This window comes from Phymastichus coffea, unplaced genomic scaffold (assembly GCF_024137745.1).
Source record: "Phymastichus coffea isolate CEN01 unplaced genomic scaffold, Cenicafe_Pcof_1.1 PCOF00035, whole genome shotgun sequence".
Taxonomy (NCBI): Eukaryota; Metazoa; Arthropoda; class Insecta; order Hymenoptera; family Eulophidae; genus Phymastichus; species Phymastichus coffea.
Genome location: NW_026706846.1, coordinates 3,079,800 through 3,097,428, shown reverse-complemented (window position 1 = coordinate 3,097,428; position 17,629 = coordinate 3,079,800). Strand labels below are relative to the sequence as shown.

General features: G+C 31.7%; 2 protein-coding genes across 8 annotated transcripts; one reads left to right on the top strand and one right to left on the bottom strand.

Moving 5' to 3' along the window:
- Window positions 1-1,117: 1,117 nt before the first annotated feature.
- On the top strand, window positions 1,118-15,404 carry LOC131663405 (uncharacterized). 5 transcript variants are annotated; one of them, XM_058933803.1, is made up of 11 exons: window positions 3,964-4,716; window positions 5,077-5,100; window positions 6,919-7,073; window positions 7,150-7,266; window positions 7,431-7,593; window positions 7,701-7,744; window positions 7,825-8,030; window positions 8,100-8,301; window positions 8,403-8,691; window positions 8,816-8,999; window positions 12,189-15,404. In XM_058933803.1, exon 11 carries the CDS (start codon window positions 12,189-12,191, stop codon window positions 14,421-14,423), a length of 2,235 nt encoding a protein of 744 aa, XP_058789786.1. In that variant the 5' UTR covers window positions 3,964-4,716; window positions 5,077-5,100; window positions 6,919-7,073; window positions 7,150-7,266; window positions 7,431-7,593; window positions 7,701-7,744; window positions 7,825-8,030; window positions 8,100-8,301; window positions 8,403-8,691; window positions 8,816-8,999; the 3' UTR covers window positions 14,424-15,404. The 5 variants fall into 5 exon arrangements, with proteins under 5 accessions (XP_058789789.1, XP_058789786.1, XP_058789788.1 ...); XM_058933806.1 differs by lacking the exons at window positions 3,964-4,716; window positions 5,077-5,100 and adding an exon at window positions 1,118-1,168 and having other exon boundaries at window positions 6,908-7,073; XM_058933805.1 differs by lacking the exon at window positions 5,077-5,100 and having other exon boundaries at window positions 3,964-4,159; window positions 6,822-7,073.
- LOC131663407 (uncharacterized) lies at window positions 1,199-6,650 on the bottom strand. Of its 3 annotated transcripts, none has more exons than XM_058933808.1 (10): window positions 6,404-6,650; window positions 4,999-5,340; window positions 3,945-4,001; window positions 3,563-3,775; window positions 3,288-3,491; window positions 3,018-3,206; window positions 2,746-2,945; window positions 2,466-2,649; window positions 2,281-2,398; window positions 1,199-2,210 (listed from the first exon to the last, which is right to left on the bottom strand). In XM_058933808.1, exons 2-7 carry the CDS (start codon window positions 5,255-5,257, stop codon window positions 2,848-2,850), a joined length of 1,020 nt encoding a protein of 339 aa, XP_058789791.1. In that variant the 5' UTR covers window positions 5,258-5,340; window positions 6,404-6,650; the 3' UTR covers window positions 1,199-2,210; window positions 2,281-2,398; window positions 2,466-2,649; window positions 2,746-2,847. The 3 variants fall into 3 exon arrangements, with proteins under 3 accessions (XP_058789791.1, XP_058789792.1, XP_058789793.1); XM_058933809.1 differs by lacking the exon at window positions 6,404-6,650 and adding an exon at window positions 5,610-5,977; XM_058933810.1 differs by lacking the exons at window positions 1,199-2,210; window positions 2,281-2,398; window positions 2,466-2,649 and having other exon boundaries at window positions 2,807-2,945; window positions 3,018-3,094; window positions 3,192-3,206.
- Window positions 15,405-17,629: the final 2,225 nt, after the last annotated feature.

The following is a 17,629-nucleotide window of genomic DNA, read 5'->3' as shown; positions in this document are numbered from 1 at the left end:
TGAACCTATATAAAAATAATTTTTTAGTTGAATTGGGGAACTCTACAAAAGATCCAGCATCGAAACCAAGCATAATTGATGAAAAGCGCTTCACTCCTGGTAGCTCTTATTTAGTTAAGCATTTACAAAAATTATTAAGTAAAGATAGAACTAGTAAGTATCAAAAGTAGAAATAATAAAAAATATCCAACAATGCTGCAAAATTTTTTGAAAGTTAAGTTTTTATTTTTTTAATTTTACAGGCAACGTCAAAGGCAACAATATCAAGACAGAAATAGAAAATATTGCAGAGTCGCCTACCAGTAACTCGCATGCAGCTAAAACTCAAAACCCCTCTAATCACCAGTTCCCCATCTACTAGTAGTCAGCCTGAATTTTTATCTAGGAAGCCGTTGAAAAATATCACAAATGATACAAGAATCTCGACTCCTCTTCCCCAATTCAAGAAGCTAAAAGATGGTAAATTCGAAATTGTTAAGCAAAGAAGGACAAAAAATAGGTGTCCGTCTATAATTTTCATAACTTCTTGATATATAATTTATTTGGTATAAGTTGCAGGGATTCAAATGGGCAATCAATTTCTTCTGACTTTGTATGAAAACCCCAGGTAACATCAACCGTACCGGGAACGTACCCGCAACTAGTTTTTAGGAACTTTGGTACGAAAGGCGGTGCGGATGGGAATCGTATCGGGTACGTACCAGGATGGGTGACAATGTCCACTATGGTAGAAAAAATATCGTTTCTGGAACGTTCCGGGCATTGTGTACTGCAAAGTTGCCGCAACGTTCCAATACCGTTCCATAGGATTCGTCTGGGTACGTTCCCGGTACGGTTTTGGAACGATCCCAAAATCGAAAAAAATTTTCATCATGGTATCCTGGATACCGATAAGAACGTACCTGGTACGTACCCAGGATGCAGACAGTGGTACGTAGCAGCCACGAATCCGGTACGTTTCAGGACGAGAAAAATTGCCATACCCTTGCATTAGGGTACGTTCCCGGTACGTACCAGTACCGCATTTTTCAATGGAACGTTCTTGCCCCGTCTATGATACGTTACTATCTTGTTCCTGCTACGTCGCAGGTACGTACCAACTTTATTTGGAAATAATCAATAAGTTCATTTATTTATTAATTCAAACGATATTTAGTAATTCACAGTAGTAAGTACTTATTTTTTCATCGGTAGAAAACTTTATTAATTTTTACAAATACTTATAAATTTGTACCAATTTATACATAGTATTTCGCAAGGTACCAAACTACACAATAATCTACTTAATCTAGAAAACACATTTGGTTTTTACGCTGACATTTTTATAAACTATTTTAACCAATCGACTGTTACATTATTTCATATACGTACAAGTATTTTCAATTGTTCAACTTTGCCTCACGGAAAAGGAGCAAGATAAAACAGGATTTGATCGGTAACTTTGCATCTTTTTTTAAGTAAGATTTTATACATTGACATTTTGGTATCTAATGGTAGGATCTAAAACTTAGTAACTACTCGCCAACGCAATACAAAATTTTTACGACTTTTTTGTTCATTAGGAAAGATTTTTCTAATGATTTAATTTTTTTTGTCTTCAATCGTTTGAAATATTACAGAAATGACAATTTTCAAAAAATACTTATAGCTCATAACGAGTCTTCAGATCATTTCTCGAAATACACTAAAAATTTTTTTATGATTTTATATCTATAATAAATTATTTCAATTTCGCATGTAATAATTAGATCAAAACTATCAACAATTTAAGAAGTCGTTTTCCAGCTCAAATTTCAATATGGTTCAGTTCAAACTTTTAAAATGAAGACAGTTAAAAAATATATATCAATTTATCATGAAATTTATAGCAGATTCAGCTATATATTGTACAAAAGTTTGCACGAAAAAACCTCCTAACCTACAACATCAACTTTTCATTGCTATTATTTTCTTATGTTAAAAAACTATGTGACAGTGAAGGACCGTTTCCAATGTCGACAACATTTACCACCTAATGTCGACCCCTGTTTTCATTAACCAATATGATCCTATCACAGCCATCCAATAAATTCAGCTATGAAAAATGTTATAAATAATAATAATAATATTCAATTAGCGAATAATAATATTCAATTAGCGAAATCTTCATGTGGTCGCTGCTACTTTCTTATACCTTTCCTGATTTGCACAAATCTTTCAGAGATTTCGGTCTGTTTAGAGGAAAAAGTATATAAGTTCATTAGAAATACGGCCATCATAATGGAAAATTGTATAACATACTTTGCTGTTTTGTTATTGAGTCGCTTTAATCTTTTTGGTGCATTTTTAAGCCAATCCATGGCACTTGCTATTGTGTCCGACTCTGAATATTTTTCATAAAATTTTTCAGTAGCTGCCTCTGTAATTATGTTAGAATTGGTTATGAAGATAAAATTTTCATGGATTACTTTTGAAAGCAGACCGACTTTTTAGCACAGGCCATACAAATAAATCCTTCAAGGCTACTTTTTGCTTATCCTTATTTTCGTCTGGTACTTTTTTCCCACAAAAGTTGAATTCTGTCATAAGTCTAGTTGTCATGACTGCATTGAGCATTTGCTGCATTAAGTGATGGCCACCAATACTGGACAAAGACTTCATGTGCTTTTTCTATATGAAAAGACGAAAAAATAAAATAAATCAAAATTGCACGTCCAACGTATGTTACATTTATTTATTATAATATAAAAGTTTTAAGTTACTCACGAAAGCAGCCTTGTACTCTTTATCTTGATCCAATTTTGATTCTAATATTGCGAGCTCTGCTGAAGTTTTACAGGGTATGTCTTCATAGATTTCTTCAATTTTTTAATTGACAACAGATACGTGGTTATTGGAAACGTTTGGAGAATTCTGAATTTCAGTCAATATTTTGTTTTGTTTATTATTTACTGATTCCAACTGATCTAAAATGATGTTTCGTGAGTCAGTTGCTTCCAAGTATGATACAACCATCTTTGACGAACAAACTTACTTACCAAAAAGAACTGTTAACAATTCTCGTTCAGTTAGCTTGTCGAATTCTGCTTGAGATGGAGTAGTCTTTTTTTCATGACTTCCCGGAACAGTAACAATACTTTTTATACGTGGTTTAACTGTCTTATTCAATTTTTTTTCATGAACTTTTTGTGCAATGAGTAAAGTCTTCATACCTTTTGCGTAAGTTTCTAAAAAAATATGAATATCCATACTAGAATTTGGGGAAGTTTATTATCAGTTTTGAAATAAAAATAAATTTATATTAATACCTTCATATGTATAATTTTCCAGAACATCGATTTTCCTCCAATTCATCCTAGGACCCACTTTTTTCGCTACGTACTCTTTGATTATATTTACCGTACCTTCTGGAGGCCAGTAGCAATACTTAAAATCCAAGCTCTGCCATTTGGACGGTACAAGAATTGGTTGAGTAAAATTTTGTAATAATATAATAGCAAATCCTTCAGCATCTAAAATATAAGTAATTTAACGGAAACTTGATTTGAAATTTTTTTTTAATAATCTAGTAACAAAAATTTACTTTCTTCTTCATGGTTTTGGCATTCTTCAACTAATTTTTCATCATTATCCTTAAAATCATCAGAAACATCAGAAATTCTATTTTCACCAGCACGTTTGAGATCCTGCTTGTCTAAATCTAATGACTTGTTCTCTTCGTCCGAGAAATCACAGAATTCTTCATTTTTATTCAATTCCTTTTCAATTTCGTCATATTCTAAACTAAATGCCTCACCTACATTGAGTAAAGTGAAATTTATTTTTTACAATTTCATATTTTTGGGTATTAATGATGTGTATGTATGTGTGTGTGTGTGTGTGTGTGTGTGTGTGTGTGTGTGTGTGTGTGTGTGGGTATACACAATGTGTATTACATCACATACATACATAGAACTAATACTCACTTTTTTCTTTAACCTCAACTTCAGTTTTCTGATCATTTTTAGTAGTACTATAATTTTCTGGAAGATTATATAAAACATGATATTTGGAATATGTTTTCGATATGTAATAGGAGAAATTTTGGCATTTATAGAATCCATTGGCATTTCAGTTGAAAAATTCGACATTTCGACATTTACATGTTTTAATTTCACTTTCGAGAATATTTTATAAAAAGGTTTTTAGTAAAATTGTTTCACTAACAGAGTAAAACTACTTATACGGAGAGACAATATTAAGGTCCCCCCATACTCCTACATCGATATACAAAACGGCCATCCTTCGCGTGGTAATTAAATATTGGCTAAGCAAATTTGAGACTTGAAAAAATCATTATTAATAGATTGTAATTTTAGTGTGCTCCAAAGCAGATCTAGTTGATCGCCGTTTTATCAGGGAAAAATTTAGAAAATGATAAACTCGCGTTTAAATTATACATTAGCGCTCTTTTGTTTTTTTATAACCCGATTTTACGTGGTCATATTTTTTTTCTGATAAAGCTGTATGGAATTAATTGGAGCAGATTTAGCGTAAACTACGTATTAAAATCTAATAATGTTAATTTTTTCAAGTCTCGAATTTGCTTAGCCAACGTTTAATCACCGCGCAAAGGATGACCGTTACTAGTATGCATTCGTATATCTGTATAGGGGTATGGGAGGACCTTAGCATAAGATTGTTTAACAATAACGAAAGAAAATAATGAGTTTGTGGACACCAAAACTTCAAAATAAGGTATTTACGAACCTCGCAGAATTTTGAGGCGTTTGAAAACATTCATTTTACATTGATATTTTGAAATAAAAAAAAATAAATTTCACACGTTTTTTCTCAATTACGGTAAAAAATACTTTATCGACTGACATTTCAAACCTCAAAATTAAACTCTTATATATTGAATTTTCAAAGAAACCTTTTTTAAAGGCAATCTGCATAGATTTATCTTTCTAGTTTGTATAAAATTATAATATAATATAGAAAATTATTTTTAAAAAAACGGCTTTTATTGGAACATACCCACGGAAGGCTTAAACTTCAAACGTTTGGATGGAGTGAGCATTCTATTTTCAGAATCACCGTTGTTTGACTTTGCAGAATTGACAGAAGTTTGAAGCTGAGGTACAGATGGATACTCAATTTTGGCAGCTTCTTTTGGATTTGTATCCGACTCAGATTCAGATGTATCAGAGCTACTATCCGAGCTTGTTAGCTTCCTTTTGTGGCGTAGTTTGCGAGTTTTTCTGTCTTGTCCACATTTTTCAGACTTTTTAGTCATATATTTTTCATACTCCTTGTCTATCTCATCTCCACTGACTACCTGCGCCAATTCTTCCTTGCAAACAGCCACGTCAAAGCTTTCTAAAATTGATAATATTATACTTCAATTAATAAATTTTTGATCATTCATTGTCTGTAAAAACAATTCTCATCGTTACAAACATTAGTGAAATAATAATGATGTAAAAAAAATCCCCTCAAGAAATTATTGGTTTCAATCATGTTCAATTCTTTCACTTTATGAATTCATTGCAAGTGTTAATAAATTTTTTTAATGATAATTTTTTCGGTTTCATGTCATGAAGAAATAATAGGTATAGAAAAACGATTTTTTTGTATTTACACGTTACCTTCAAAGCGTATTTTATTTCAATTCGAAAATATCATATAATTGATATTCAACCTGACCGTGTATAAAAGAAACATACATTTTCATACGACGGAATTTGTAAAAAAACGCGTTTTTATTTTTTCTTCCTTAAATCTTTCAAGCATGTTTCCTTTTGTCTAACAGCATTGTTTGATAAAAAATGTAGTGACAAAAATAAAAACACATCAAACCTCACAAAGATAAAAAAATCAAAAAAACAAACGTATCGGTTGGTACGAATAGCAATTGTGAGTGCGCGGAAAGCAAATGCTCGAATGACCTTTTCCGTGCACTAAAAAAAGAAACATGTGCCATTTGTATGTTTCTATATTTGGACGCGTTTCTTCTCTGGGTGCGTATTCGATGAACGATGGCGCGTTGAAAATAAAAGGAATGTACAAACGAAGAGAGACAGTGTTGTCGAATTTGAGAAAATACTCCAACAATCCGAAAATGTGTATAGTACATCACACTAAAACAAACGCGGCATCGCGCGATCTCTTTCACGAAATAGCCATCCGTGCAACTCGGCGAATAACCGATCGGAATTCTTTATTCCCAATACCGAAACCGCATTTGCGGTGTGTAAGAATGTCAAAAACAAAATCTTTGTTTCCATTTATAATTAAATTTCAAGTTACGGCTATAAATAAATTATTTTGATAAGCAACGGAACTGATTAAACAAAATATATAAAACCATGGAAATAAAAGATGTCACTAATACATTATAGGTTGAATTAATTGACATTACAACAACAAAAATACATCTTACCTGCTGTAGTGTGAATTATGACGTCGTGCTTTGGCCAGGTTAATTTCGGCTCACGTGCTTTCTTGACAAGCTTTTTCAAGTCGAATTCAAATTTTACGTTATCTGGCCAATGGCAGTAAAATTCATAGTCTGTTCGTTGGTGGATTCACTTTCATTATGAAAAATCCAATTCAGCGGCACCGCTCTAACCTTCTTATCACTTTTAAATTGTACTATTTTCCACTGCGGCATCTTTGGTATCAAAGAAAAAACTAAAGAAAAGAAAATGTAAATTAATTTTGTTAACATGCGTCAATTAAACAACTTAGAAACAGAACATCCGTGTGTAAAAAAGATTGACCATACGTGCCTTTGTTCAGAGCCGGCTACTGAAAGCTAGGACATTTGACAGTCGACATGCTCTCATTTGTTTTAGCAGGCATTCGTGCGACTATAGACCTACTGCTGCTCAGCTCCCCTCCCTTCCTCTCCAAAGCAGAGTTCCTAATACAGCTCTACTTCAAGCTGGCTTTCAGAGACTTCACCTTTAGACTCGGTCAAACGGTATAAATCTGGCAACTGTGCACGCCATACCAAAAACCGGCAGCAACCTGCAGTGTGTGTATCATGTATTCTCGACATTCGTATAATATTTTCTCGTTAACTGTCGAGCAATCTGTTAAACATTCAAGTGAGTTATTATTATTTTCTTTAATAAACCAATAAACATACTCAAATTGACTGCTGCATGTTCTCTTGACTATTAGATTACGAATACATAAACGACGATGTGTTTCCGTTACACCTACAAAAATAAGAAAGGATCTTGGATCAACCAAATTTTTTGCCCACAAAGAAAAAACATTTTCTATAATAATTAAGTGGTGAGTAGTATCTTTTTTTATGTTATATTAGTTGTTTTTAGAATAATTGAAATGAATATTTTTTGGATAAGTACTTAAAATATACTTTTGATCCACTTTCAAATGATTTTATATAAATACTACATTGATCAAGCTTCATTCATAATATCCATATTATTTTATAGATACCAATTTTAATTGTCACATATATCAATCTGAGCTGTATGCAATTTTTTAAAAAAAGGATACTATGGAAAGTTAAGAAGTTGCAATTACAATAAGGACTCAATCGACCCAATTGGCAAGCCCTTCATGATGCCTTTACGTCTGTCACTACTGTTTGACTGAGTAAGTGTAAACATTTTTTAAAACAGTGTCTTTTAAAAACTTACATGGCACACTTGTTTCTTTTTTTATTCATCTCTACATAACATGGATTTCAATTTTCAACTAAGGAAAAAATAAAACATTCATTCGGCTGAGATGTGCAGTATGGGTTGTAAGCAGTTTCTGTTTGTCAATTAAAGACTAATATTCCAATTAAGAATATATTTATTGTTACAAATGTATCTTTTTCAGGTATAGATAATGTAAAGTAGTTTGGACTTTTGGTTGTAACAAAAAAGAAATTAATATTTCTCAACAGCTGTTTCAAAAGTTGCATCCAAAACTCGATAAATGGGAAGACTCACAAGTGAATTGAGTACGAGAATGCTGCTACAATGATTGCACTATGAAGAAAGAGTTCCCCCTTGTTATCAAAAACCTAATCAAGACTCACCTCAGTAAGTGCCATAATCATTTGTAGTCTTATTGAAAAGCACAACATATTTAAAATGTTTTAATATTGGCAGGATTTTAATAGAACAATAGATCAGAGCTAAGTATCAAAGGCAAGAATTTTGCCATGTAGATAAATAAAATCATTATGTCTCAGGATTGACGAAAGGGTTTGTGATGAAAAGAGGTAAAGAAGATGCGAGATATCATCACTCTAGGAAATTTGTTTTAAGTGAGGCAGATGGCATCCTAAAGTATTATGTAAAAGAAAATAAGGTATAATTTACAAAATATGATTTACAAATTATGCATTATAGTCTTTCTTGTTTGAATTTGAATATTCCTGAAACATTATGCTACAATTTTTTCTCTTACAGGAACCAAAAGCAGTATTAAGAATATCAGAATTAAATATGTCATATTTATGTTTATCATGAAAATCCAGAAATAATAACTAATTGGTATTTACCTATACAATGAGCTGACTTACATCGTCTCCAAGTTGCTTATCCAGGAGCAAGTGAATCAGAATTATTATGTCAACTAACAAAAGACTTTCCAAAGGAATGATTTCTATGGAAAACAGGACCAAGACATAGTAATGCATATAAAAAACGATGGTTTACACTAGATGGTTGCAAATTAATGTATCATGATGACCCTATGGTAAATAATTATTTTAAATATTTACAATATAAAGATGTCTTTTTCTTAATTATCCAGTCAAATCAATAATTCATGAACTTGGTACAAAAATATATTTAATTGTTTGAAAATGTATTTTTTAAAGGATGCTCATCCAAAAGGAGAAATGTTCTTAGGACATTGTTCTGAAAGTTATGCTGTGAAAATAGGAGTTCCTCCAGGTGTTCGTGATTAAGGCTTCTCGTTTACTCTTGATACTTCAGATCGCACTTACCTTCTCTCAGCCTAAACTGAAGAAGGTAGATCCCAATTGATGATTGTTCCCAGAGGTATGTATTTTAAATTACTAGTATATGTCTGCTTTCACTTGTTATTAAATTTGAAAAGAAAAGAAAATGTGAAATTTACCCTTTTTTGTATTACTATCAAAACAACAAAAACTGATATTTATTGTATAACTTATGGGCATCCATGCTAATTATGTTACTAAACATTTTCTATTTCATTTTTGTAGTTAATACTTGATAGTGATAATTCTACTTTTGGATTTTGACTTTTAAAACTTTAAGCATAGATTCTTCATAAAAAAAACACAAATTTTTAGGCCATAACTTTTCTCAAGGTTTGCAAATAATTTTATAGGTTAACATTAAGCTGTTATTAAGAGTCAATTCAAAAACTCTGACTTGATCAACTGACTTGATCAAAATTATTTTGTGGGAACTCAATCTCTTCTTAGCTTAGCTTCAAGAGAATATTTCAATTAATTCTATGCCGATGTACGCCACAAAATGTCACTAAAGTGATAGAAACCTCAAATTTACCATATTCTTATCTTCTTTATTTCTCTGATTTTACACTTATCTCTTGACACAGTTTACAGCTGCATGTATCACTATTTTCAAAGCCAACTTTTGTTCGGTAAGGCTTGAGAAAGAAATTGAGTCCACATAGAGTCATTTTGGTCAAGACTGCGTGCGCATGGAGCATTTCTAAGTCTGGAAAAAAACTATTTAAAGAAAGAAAAACCGATATGAGCCTTTTATTCCATTGTAAATACAACACTAAGCTACTTTTTCATTTTATTAGTTGAACACAATCATACTAAAAAACAAACACTTTATTTAATCAATTGTAATCTTTATTAGCACAGCAAAAGCACATATTTAATTTTCATTAATATAAAACATTCATCACTGATTTAATTTGAAAATTTGCTTACACGCATGAAATTTATATTTGTTCTTGTAAAAAACTTCAAATTCCAGCTCTCATATTCAGCTTTTATTTGTGAAAATACACTGAACTTATGTATTATAAAACTACAACTATAATTAACACGTTATCTGCAATTCACTTGGCAGGCCACATCTTGAAATGATTTCAAAACCGTATAGCATCAATATTTTACAAATTTTGACTATTGGGACGCTTATGGGCGAGTGTAAATAATAAAAGAACTATTAGTATTACAGTGACGCTAATTACTTATAGCAGCCGTCAGCACTCTTACAGGTTATGCTTCACGACCACGGCGAGGTTTCTGTAGCAGAAGCTAAATCGACTGTGCACCATAGACATATAAAGTATAGACCAACAGTTTTATATGTCTATGCTGTGCACTCGTGGGAGTCGAGGGCCCACATAGTGATACAGATTTAACTTATGCATATGCAACGGATATTAATTCTTGTATTTACTCAGTAGGTAACTTGTATGGAGCAAACGAGGTTGTGTTTGCAAGAATTAATGCCCTTTGAGTGTACGTGCTCACACTAGTATCATAAAACAGTAATCCATGTATTAGATTTGCCAATGAAAAATTGCATGAATTTTAGTTGTTTCATATGTCCGTAATTCATTTTATTGCGATTAATTCATACAAATTATTGAACAATTACAATTAAATTAACGCAAAGACAATATTTTAACGGATTCTAAAATTAATGTAAAAACAAAATGTTCCCAAAGTTCCAAATACGAACATATTATGAAACGAAAGATACAAAATTGTTTCTGCGTTGGGATCTCATAACTAATTCTATAGACGTCAGAAAAAATTGAGACGGATATATTTTGAATGCTTAAAATAAGCTCTTTTCGATAATGTACTCGAAATCATTCAAAATTATTATTATTTATGAAAAATAGCGTTAAAATAAAAAATAAGCGTGATTTTTCCGCCCATTTTTTTTTATCTAGTTTTTAAAGCTTTCCTCGTTGGGAATCGACGGGTAATATTTTTAACCGGTGGAATAAATGTCTGAACTTTAAGAATCCATGGTTTGAAAATAAAATTTTTGGTCTTAGTATTTTCAAAATGGCGCCCGAACCACAAAATTTTTTTGAATAATTAATGATTTTTTTGCTCAAAAGCTATAAACACACGGAGAAAATCTCCAAGAATAAGGTTGCAAGGAATTGGTATAAAAAAATTTTCGCTATTATTTACAACCATGTATGTACAAAAAATAGGCAAAAAACGACGAAAATACGAAAATCAGCTTCTAACACCCATTACCTTGTCACGGTCACATTTGATCATTGATCATAACTTTTTTTATCTCTTTTGCATAACACAATCATTTCCCATTTTACATGTAAGTGAATTGCTTTTCATATAATTAAAATCAAAACATCGCCTCACCTTGTTCATATGCCTCCTGCGTAACCAAATAAAGGATCTTCCTTCTTTCTTTACGTGAAACTGCATGACTTTTCATATAGTTATATTCAAAATATGTCTTCATGATACATGGAATACACTTTTGATACACATTATTTCATCATGTACATTTAAGAATTGTAAAGCAGGTAGTGACAATAATAAATCAATTTGGTTTGGAACGAGGGCCCTTTGCCAAAAGTAAAATGTTTCGCTTTTGCGTTTTTTGAAAATATTTATTGGTCGTCTTGAACCCGCCATTTTGAATTATAAAATCTGATAGCAGATTTGTATTCAGCGACCTTAAAAATCCCAATATATAAAATCACCATACGGATACGCATTAAATAAACAGATAATAAAAAATATACAAAAATTTAAGATTAAACCGCCATATTAAATGCTACCATCTTGAATCTTAAAAATCGCATGCTAGGATTTTGTAAGTGGAGGTCCATGGACGCTGAAAATGTTTGAACTGAAGGAATTTCTTAACGGTTTCAATGCGAAAACAAAGGAATAAAAATTCTTTTTCGTGTGAAATTTCTTTTTTTTTTTGTTGTTTCAATTGCATAACTCGAGAAATTGCTTCATTTACAATTTTTCAAAATTCTAGCTAAAATGATGCCGAAAATAGTTCAGAAAAAAACACCATTTACGCCTTAATGGGTTAATCGGGCAGTCACCAAAAGTTGTTACGATGACTCTCTCCTTTGGGCAAAAATAAATTATAAAAATGGTTATATATATATTATGAAAAGTCTCTGAACAATAATGTATTATTTATGCCACGCCTTGTTTTATAAATAAAACGATGATCCAATTCTTTATTTGATTTTTTGTTTGTTTGCAGATGGATAGTCGAAGAACTGGACCACGTAACAAAAGTTACTCTCTAAGACATAAACGACGCCTTGTTCAACAACAAAATGAGAAAGATACTAAGCGAACAGCCCTTCTCATTGATCAGATACTTAATGAGAAGAGAAATATTGTTAAAAATAATACAGCAGTTCGAGTTGTTCAAGAAATTCAAGAGATCAAAAAGGAAAAAAATGAAAATTCAAATAAAAATTCAGAAGTTCAAGAAATTTTTCCTGATCCCAATCAGGATGTATCAGTTGGCAGCATTATAGAGGAAACAAGTGTTACTGAAACTAGTATTGATTTAATATTTGATGAAATAGATGAGGCGATCATACAACAAGATGATGAAGTTACATATAGATATAGTGATTGCGATGATTCTGATTCAAATGAAGAGAGTGATGAAGAATTCGATGGCGAATGTAATAGTGAAGAGTCAGCCAAAGATATTTGTCAGAAAATATCTACTCAATTGCAACATGTATTTGGTCAATGGGCTATCGAATGCCTGATTCCAAAAGCTGCTCAAAAGAAATTTTTGCGAAAATTACGTGATGATATGCTGAAATTACCTCTTGATCCAAGAACTATTATTAAAGCGCCAAAACATGGAGAAGTTCATCTAATCAAAGGTGGAGAGTATTGCCATTTTGGCTTAAAACATGTCTTGAAGAAAATTGTTGCGAATAGAATTTTTGAGAGGATTATAAAAAATGATATAGGTTTATTAATAAATATAGATGGAGCACCATTAGGTAACGATTGCGTTAAGAATTTATGGCCAATTTTGTGTTCGGACACGATAACTAGAAGAGTATATATTATTGGCGTCTATGTTGGAAAGTCCAAACCCGAGGACGTTGATGAATTTTTATATTGGTTTGTGGAAGATGCAAAATTATTCATCAATAATGGATTTGATATAGATGATATTCAATACAATATTTTAATTGATGGAATGATATTTGATGCTCCAGCTAAGGCATACATACTAGGAGTAAAATGCCACAGTGGTTACTGCAGTTGCAGTAAATGCGAAATAAGAGGAACATATCGCGAATGCGTTTGTTTTCCTGGAGAAGTTGGAGTTTTGCGCACAGACGACAAATTTCAAGCCTTCGATGTCTATAAAAATCAAGGGTATCAATTGAAGAAAACAATAATATGCGAAATCCCAAGATTCGGCGTAGTGACTCAAGTTCCCGTGGATCCAATGCACCTTGTATCTGGTAGCACGAAGAAAATTTTTTTAATTTTACGCTTTGCTGCTACAAAACATAGATTACCTATAGCAGTTATAGATAAAATTTCAGAAATGTTTATTGGTATAAGTCCATTTGTCCCTTATGAATTTGCTCGTAAACCAAGAGATTTGAAATTCATCAAACAATTTAAAGCAACAGAATTAAGGCAAATTCAATTGTACACGGGAGTTGTTGCTTTGAAAAACAATGTCAACGTAGAAATCTACGATAATTTTGTGACACTCCACATTATTATTACTATTTACAGTAATCCAATACTTTGTCGCATTCCTCAATGGGTCGATTACGCAGAAAAGCTAAGCACAATATTCGTACAACAATTTAGAAATCTATATGGAACTAGGTATGTTTCTCACAATATTCATAATATTCAACATTTGGCTTTAGATGTAAGAAGGTACGGAGAGTTGGAAAATTTCTCAGCATTTCGTTTTGAAAATTTCATCGCTCGAATAAAACGTCTATTGAGAAGTGGTAACAAAGTATCGGAACAGTTGATCAACAGGTGTTCAGAAATCGAGATGCTGCAAGAAAAACCATCGTCTTTAAATGATAATACAGATTTAAGGCACATACACACTTCAGGTCCTATACCAGATAGGCTGAAAGATGCAATTCAGTATAAAATAGCAGTGCTTAAATTATTTAAAATCAATTGTCATGATGGAAAAAACAATTATGTTTATATTGAAAACAAACATGCTGTAGAAGTCTTGAATATAGTAAAAAATAATAGTGATGTGTACGTAGTCGGACGTACCTTGAAAATCATTGGCTCACTGTACGAGTTACCATATTCGTCTACTGATCTAGGAATACATGTTGTGAGTTCTCAGCAGAACTTAGAGTTACTATATTGGCACATAAATAGCATTACAGCGAAATTATTTATCATGCCATATAAAGAAAATTATGTGGTATTTCCAATCTTGCATACATTTCGCTTACAAAGCTGACTGCAGGTGTATATAATAATAATATAGTTACAGTAACATTTTATCGAAAGAAAGTACATTAAAATTTTTATTGTAATATATCTGTAGTGGTGTAATTTTAATTGTAATATATCTACATCTGTCAGTGTATCAGGAGAATATTTTTACTTTTTTTCTTCAATGAAATTAAATGCTGAATGTTATCGAAATTGAAAACGGTCCTTCACTGTCACATAGTTTTTTAACATAAGAAAATAATAGCAATGAAAAGTTGATGTTGTAGGTTAGGAGGTTTTTTCGTGCAAACTTTTGTACAATATGTAGCTGAATCTGCTATAAATTTCATGATAAATTGATATATATTTTTTAACTGTCTTCATTTTAAAAGTTTGAACTGAACCATATTGAAATTTGAGCTGGAAAACGACTTCTTAAATTGTTGATAGTTTTGATCTAATTATTACATGCGAAATTGAAATAATTTATTATAGATGTAAAATCATAAAAAAATGTTTAGTGTATTTCGAGAAATGATCTGAAGACTCGTTATAAGCTATAAGTATTTTTTGAAAATTGTCATTTCTGTAATATTTCAAACGATTGAAGACAAAAAAAATTAAATCATTAGAAGAATCTTTCCTAATGTACAAAAAAGCCGTAAAAATTTTGTATTGCGTTGGCGAGTAGTTACTAAGTTTTAGTTCCTATCATTAGATACCAAAATGTCAATGTATAAAATCTTACTTAAAAAAAGATGCAAAGTTACCGATCAAATCCTGTTTTATCTTGCTCCTTTTCCGTGAGGCAAAGTTGAACAATTGAAAATACTTGTACGTATATGAAATAATGTAACAGTCGATTGGTTAAAATAGTTTATAAAAATGTCAGCGTAAAAACCAAATGTGTTTTCTAGATTAAGTAAATTATTGTGTAGTTTGGTACCTTGTGAAATACTATGTATAAATTGGTACAAATTTATAAGCATTTGTAAAAATTAATAAAGTTTTCTACCGATGAAAAAATAAGTACTTTAATACTGTGAATTACTAAATATCGTTTGAATTAATAAATATATGAACTTATTGATTATTTCCAAATAAAGTTGGTACGTACCTGCGACGTAGCAGGAACGAGATAGTAACGTATCATAGACGGGGCAGGAACGTTCCATTGAAAAATGCGGTACTGGTACGTACCGGGAACGTACCCTAATGCAAGGGTATGGCAATTTTTCTCGTCCTGAAACGTACCGGATTCGTGGCTGCTACGTACCACTGTCTGCATCCTGGGTACGTACCAGGTACGTTCTTATCGGTATCCAGGATACCATAATAAAAATTTGGAACGGTATTGGAACGTTGCGGCAACTTTGCAGTACACAATGCCCGGAACGTTCCAGAAACGATATTTTTTCTACCATAGCGGACATTGTTACCCATCCTGGTACGTACCTGATACGATTCCCATCCGCACCGCCTTTCGTACCAAAGTTCCTAAAAACTAGTTGCGGGTACGTTCCCGGTACGGTTGATGTTACCTGGGACATACTGATAGTCAATGATAATCTCCAAGCTGTTAGTGCAAAAGTTGACATGATTCTAGGCACGTATTTTTTTTTCTTTTTGCTTTACATACAATGTAGTAAACTATCAACAATAGAAGTATATATGAACAAGTTTTATTTGTAGGAAATACGTGTCGTTTAGTGACATATCAAGCAAAGGAAAAGGTAATTGGAGCAGTTCCGTTACCTAATGTCGATTCATCGGATTCGTCTTGCAGCGAAAAGAAAAAAGTCATGATAGCAGTATTCAAGAAGATGACTACGCTCGATCTATTTTTGGAATTTGACAATGAACTGGAAAATTCAGCTGGTTTGAGGGATGGAGTCGTAAGTTTACAAAATTTACTCTAATAGTCATTTCAAGTTTTTTTTGTTATCATTAATACTAATATCAATTTTCTTTTGCAGAAAAAATATTTAACAAAATATAAATTCAGCTTCTCTTAATTTTTTGTATAAGTATCGTTTTTCAAAAATACAGATTTTGTTTCAGTTTAATCTAAAGTTAATCGAAACGTTCTTTGACTCGGCATACCTTTAGGTAATAATATTGAAGCAATTGGTATGGCATCATAACTGCACATGCTTGATCAAATGTATTATAAATCGTTTTGTCGTTATCTATAAATTCCATATTACAATATGAGTTTTTCTATAAGTTATATATTTTTTTTTCTTATTCGCGTAAAAACATTAAAATGATAAATAGCAGGACCAAAATTATGGGGTCGAGGGAGGGGTCATTTGTTATTTTTTAGTATGGGGACAGGGCAAGGAGAATTAAAAAATTCATCAAATCACGAAAGTTAAAATTAGGAAGGGACCAAAATTGTAAGGAGGGGGACGGGACAGATTCTAAAGACCTCTTACGACTACATATATATAATAAAGTTCGATACATGGTCAGAAGAGAGATTATTATCTCTCTTCCAGATTATATTTTCCCGCAGCGGTATTTTTATGCTTATTTCTTTTGCGGTTATATTTAAAGTCTCAAAAAAATAAAAATAGTTTTGAGTAATATTCAAAAACTAGAAAGTATTTCTGATTTGTATTATTTGAAAAAAAAACACAAAATTTTACGTTTTTATTTAATGAAAGAAATATATGAAAATTGATTGGTGAAATATATTTTTTTGTTCCTAGATATCATTTTGGAGTCTTCAAAGAAAAATAACGTTGTTCAACCCGGATAGCACAAAACGTTTTCACAACGTTTTTAAAATGTTTTCTACAAAACGATATAACGTTTTGTAAATTAGGTTAAAAACAGGTTCTGAAAACGTTTTAAAAACGTAAAATATGTCCGCAGATTTTTAAATATTTGTATTTGCAAACGTTTTTAAGACGTTTTCAATACAGTTTGAAAACGTTTTCTAATTCATATTTATGTCGGTTGAAAGGCTCAAACGTTTCCGAGACGTTTTCAACACGTTTTTAAAACGTTTCCCAATTCGTCTTCACGTCGGTTGAATGGCTCAAACGTTTCTAAGACGTTTTCAATACGTTTTTAAAATGTTTTTCAATATACATTTATGTTGATCGAAAAGTTTAACCGTTTCAAGACGTTTTCAAGACCTTCAGAAAACGTTCCTTGACTCACATTTATGTTGATTGGAAAGCTCAAATGTTTTCTAGATGCTTTCAACGTGTCGTTAAAAGT

Coding starts and splice junctions, on each gene's coding strand:
- LOC131663405 (XM_058933806.1), top strand. CDS start 12,189: ATGGATAGTCGAAGAACTGGACCACGTAACAAAAGTTACTCTCTAAGA.
- LOC131663407 (XM_058933808.1), bottom strand. CDS start 5,257: ATGACTAAAAAGTCTGAAAAATGTGGACAAGACAGAAAAACTCGCAAA. Junction 3,492..3,562: donor CCAAAACCATGAAGAAGAAA/GTAAATTTTTGT, acceptor CTTATATTTTAG/ATGCTGAAGGATTTGCTATT. Junction 2,946..3,017: donor ATTGTTAACAGTTCTTTTTG/GTAAGTAAGTTT, acceptor ACATCATTTTAG/ATCAGTTGGAATCAGTAAAT.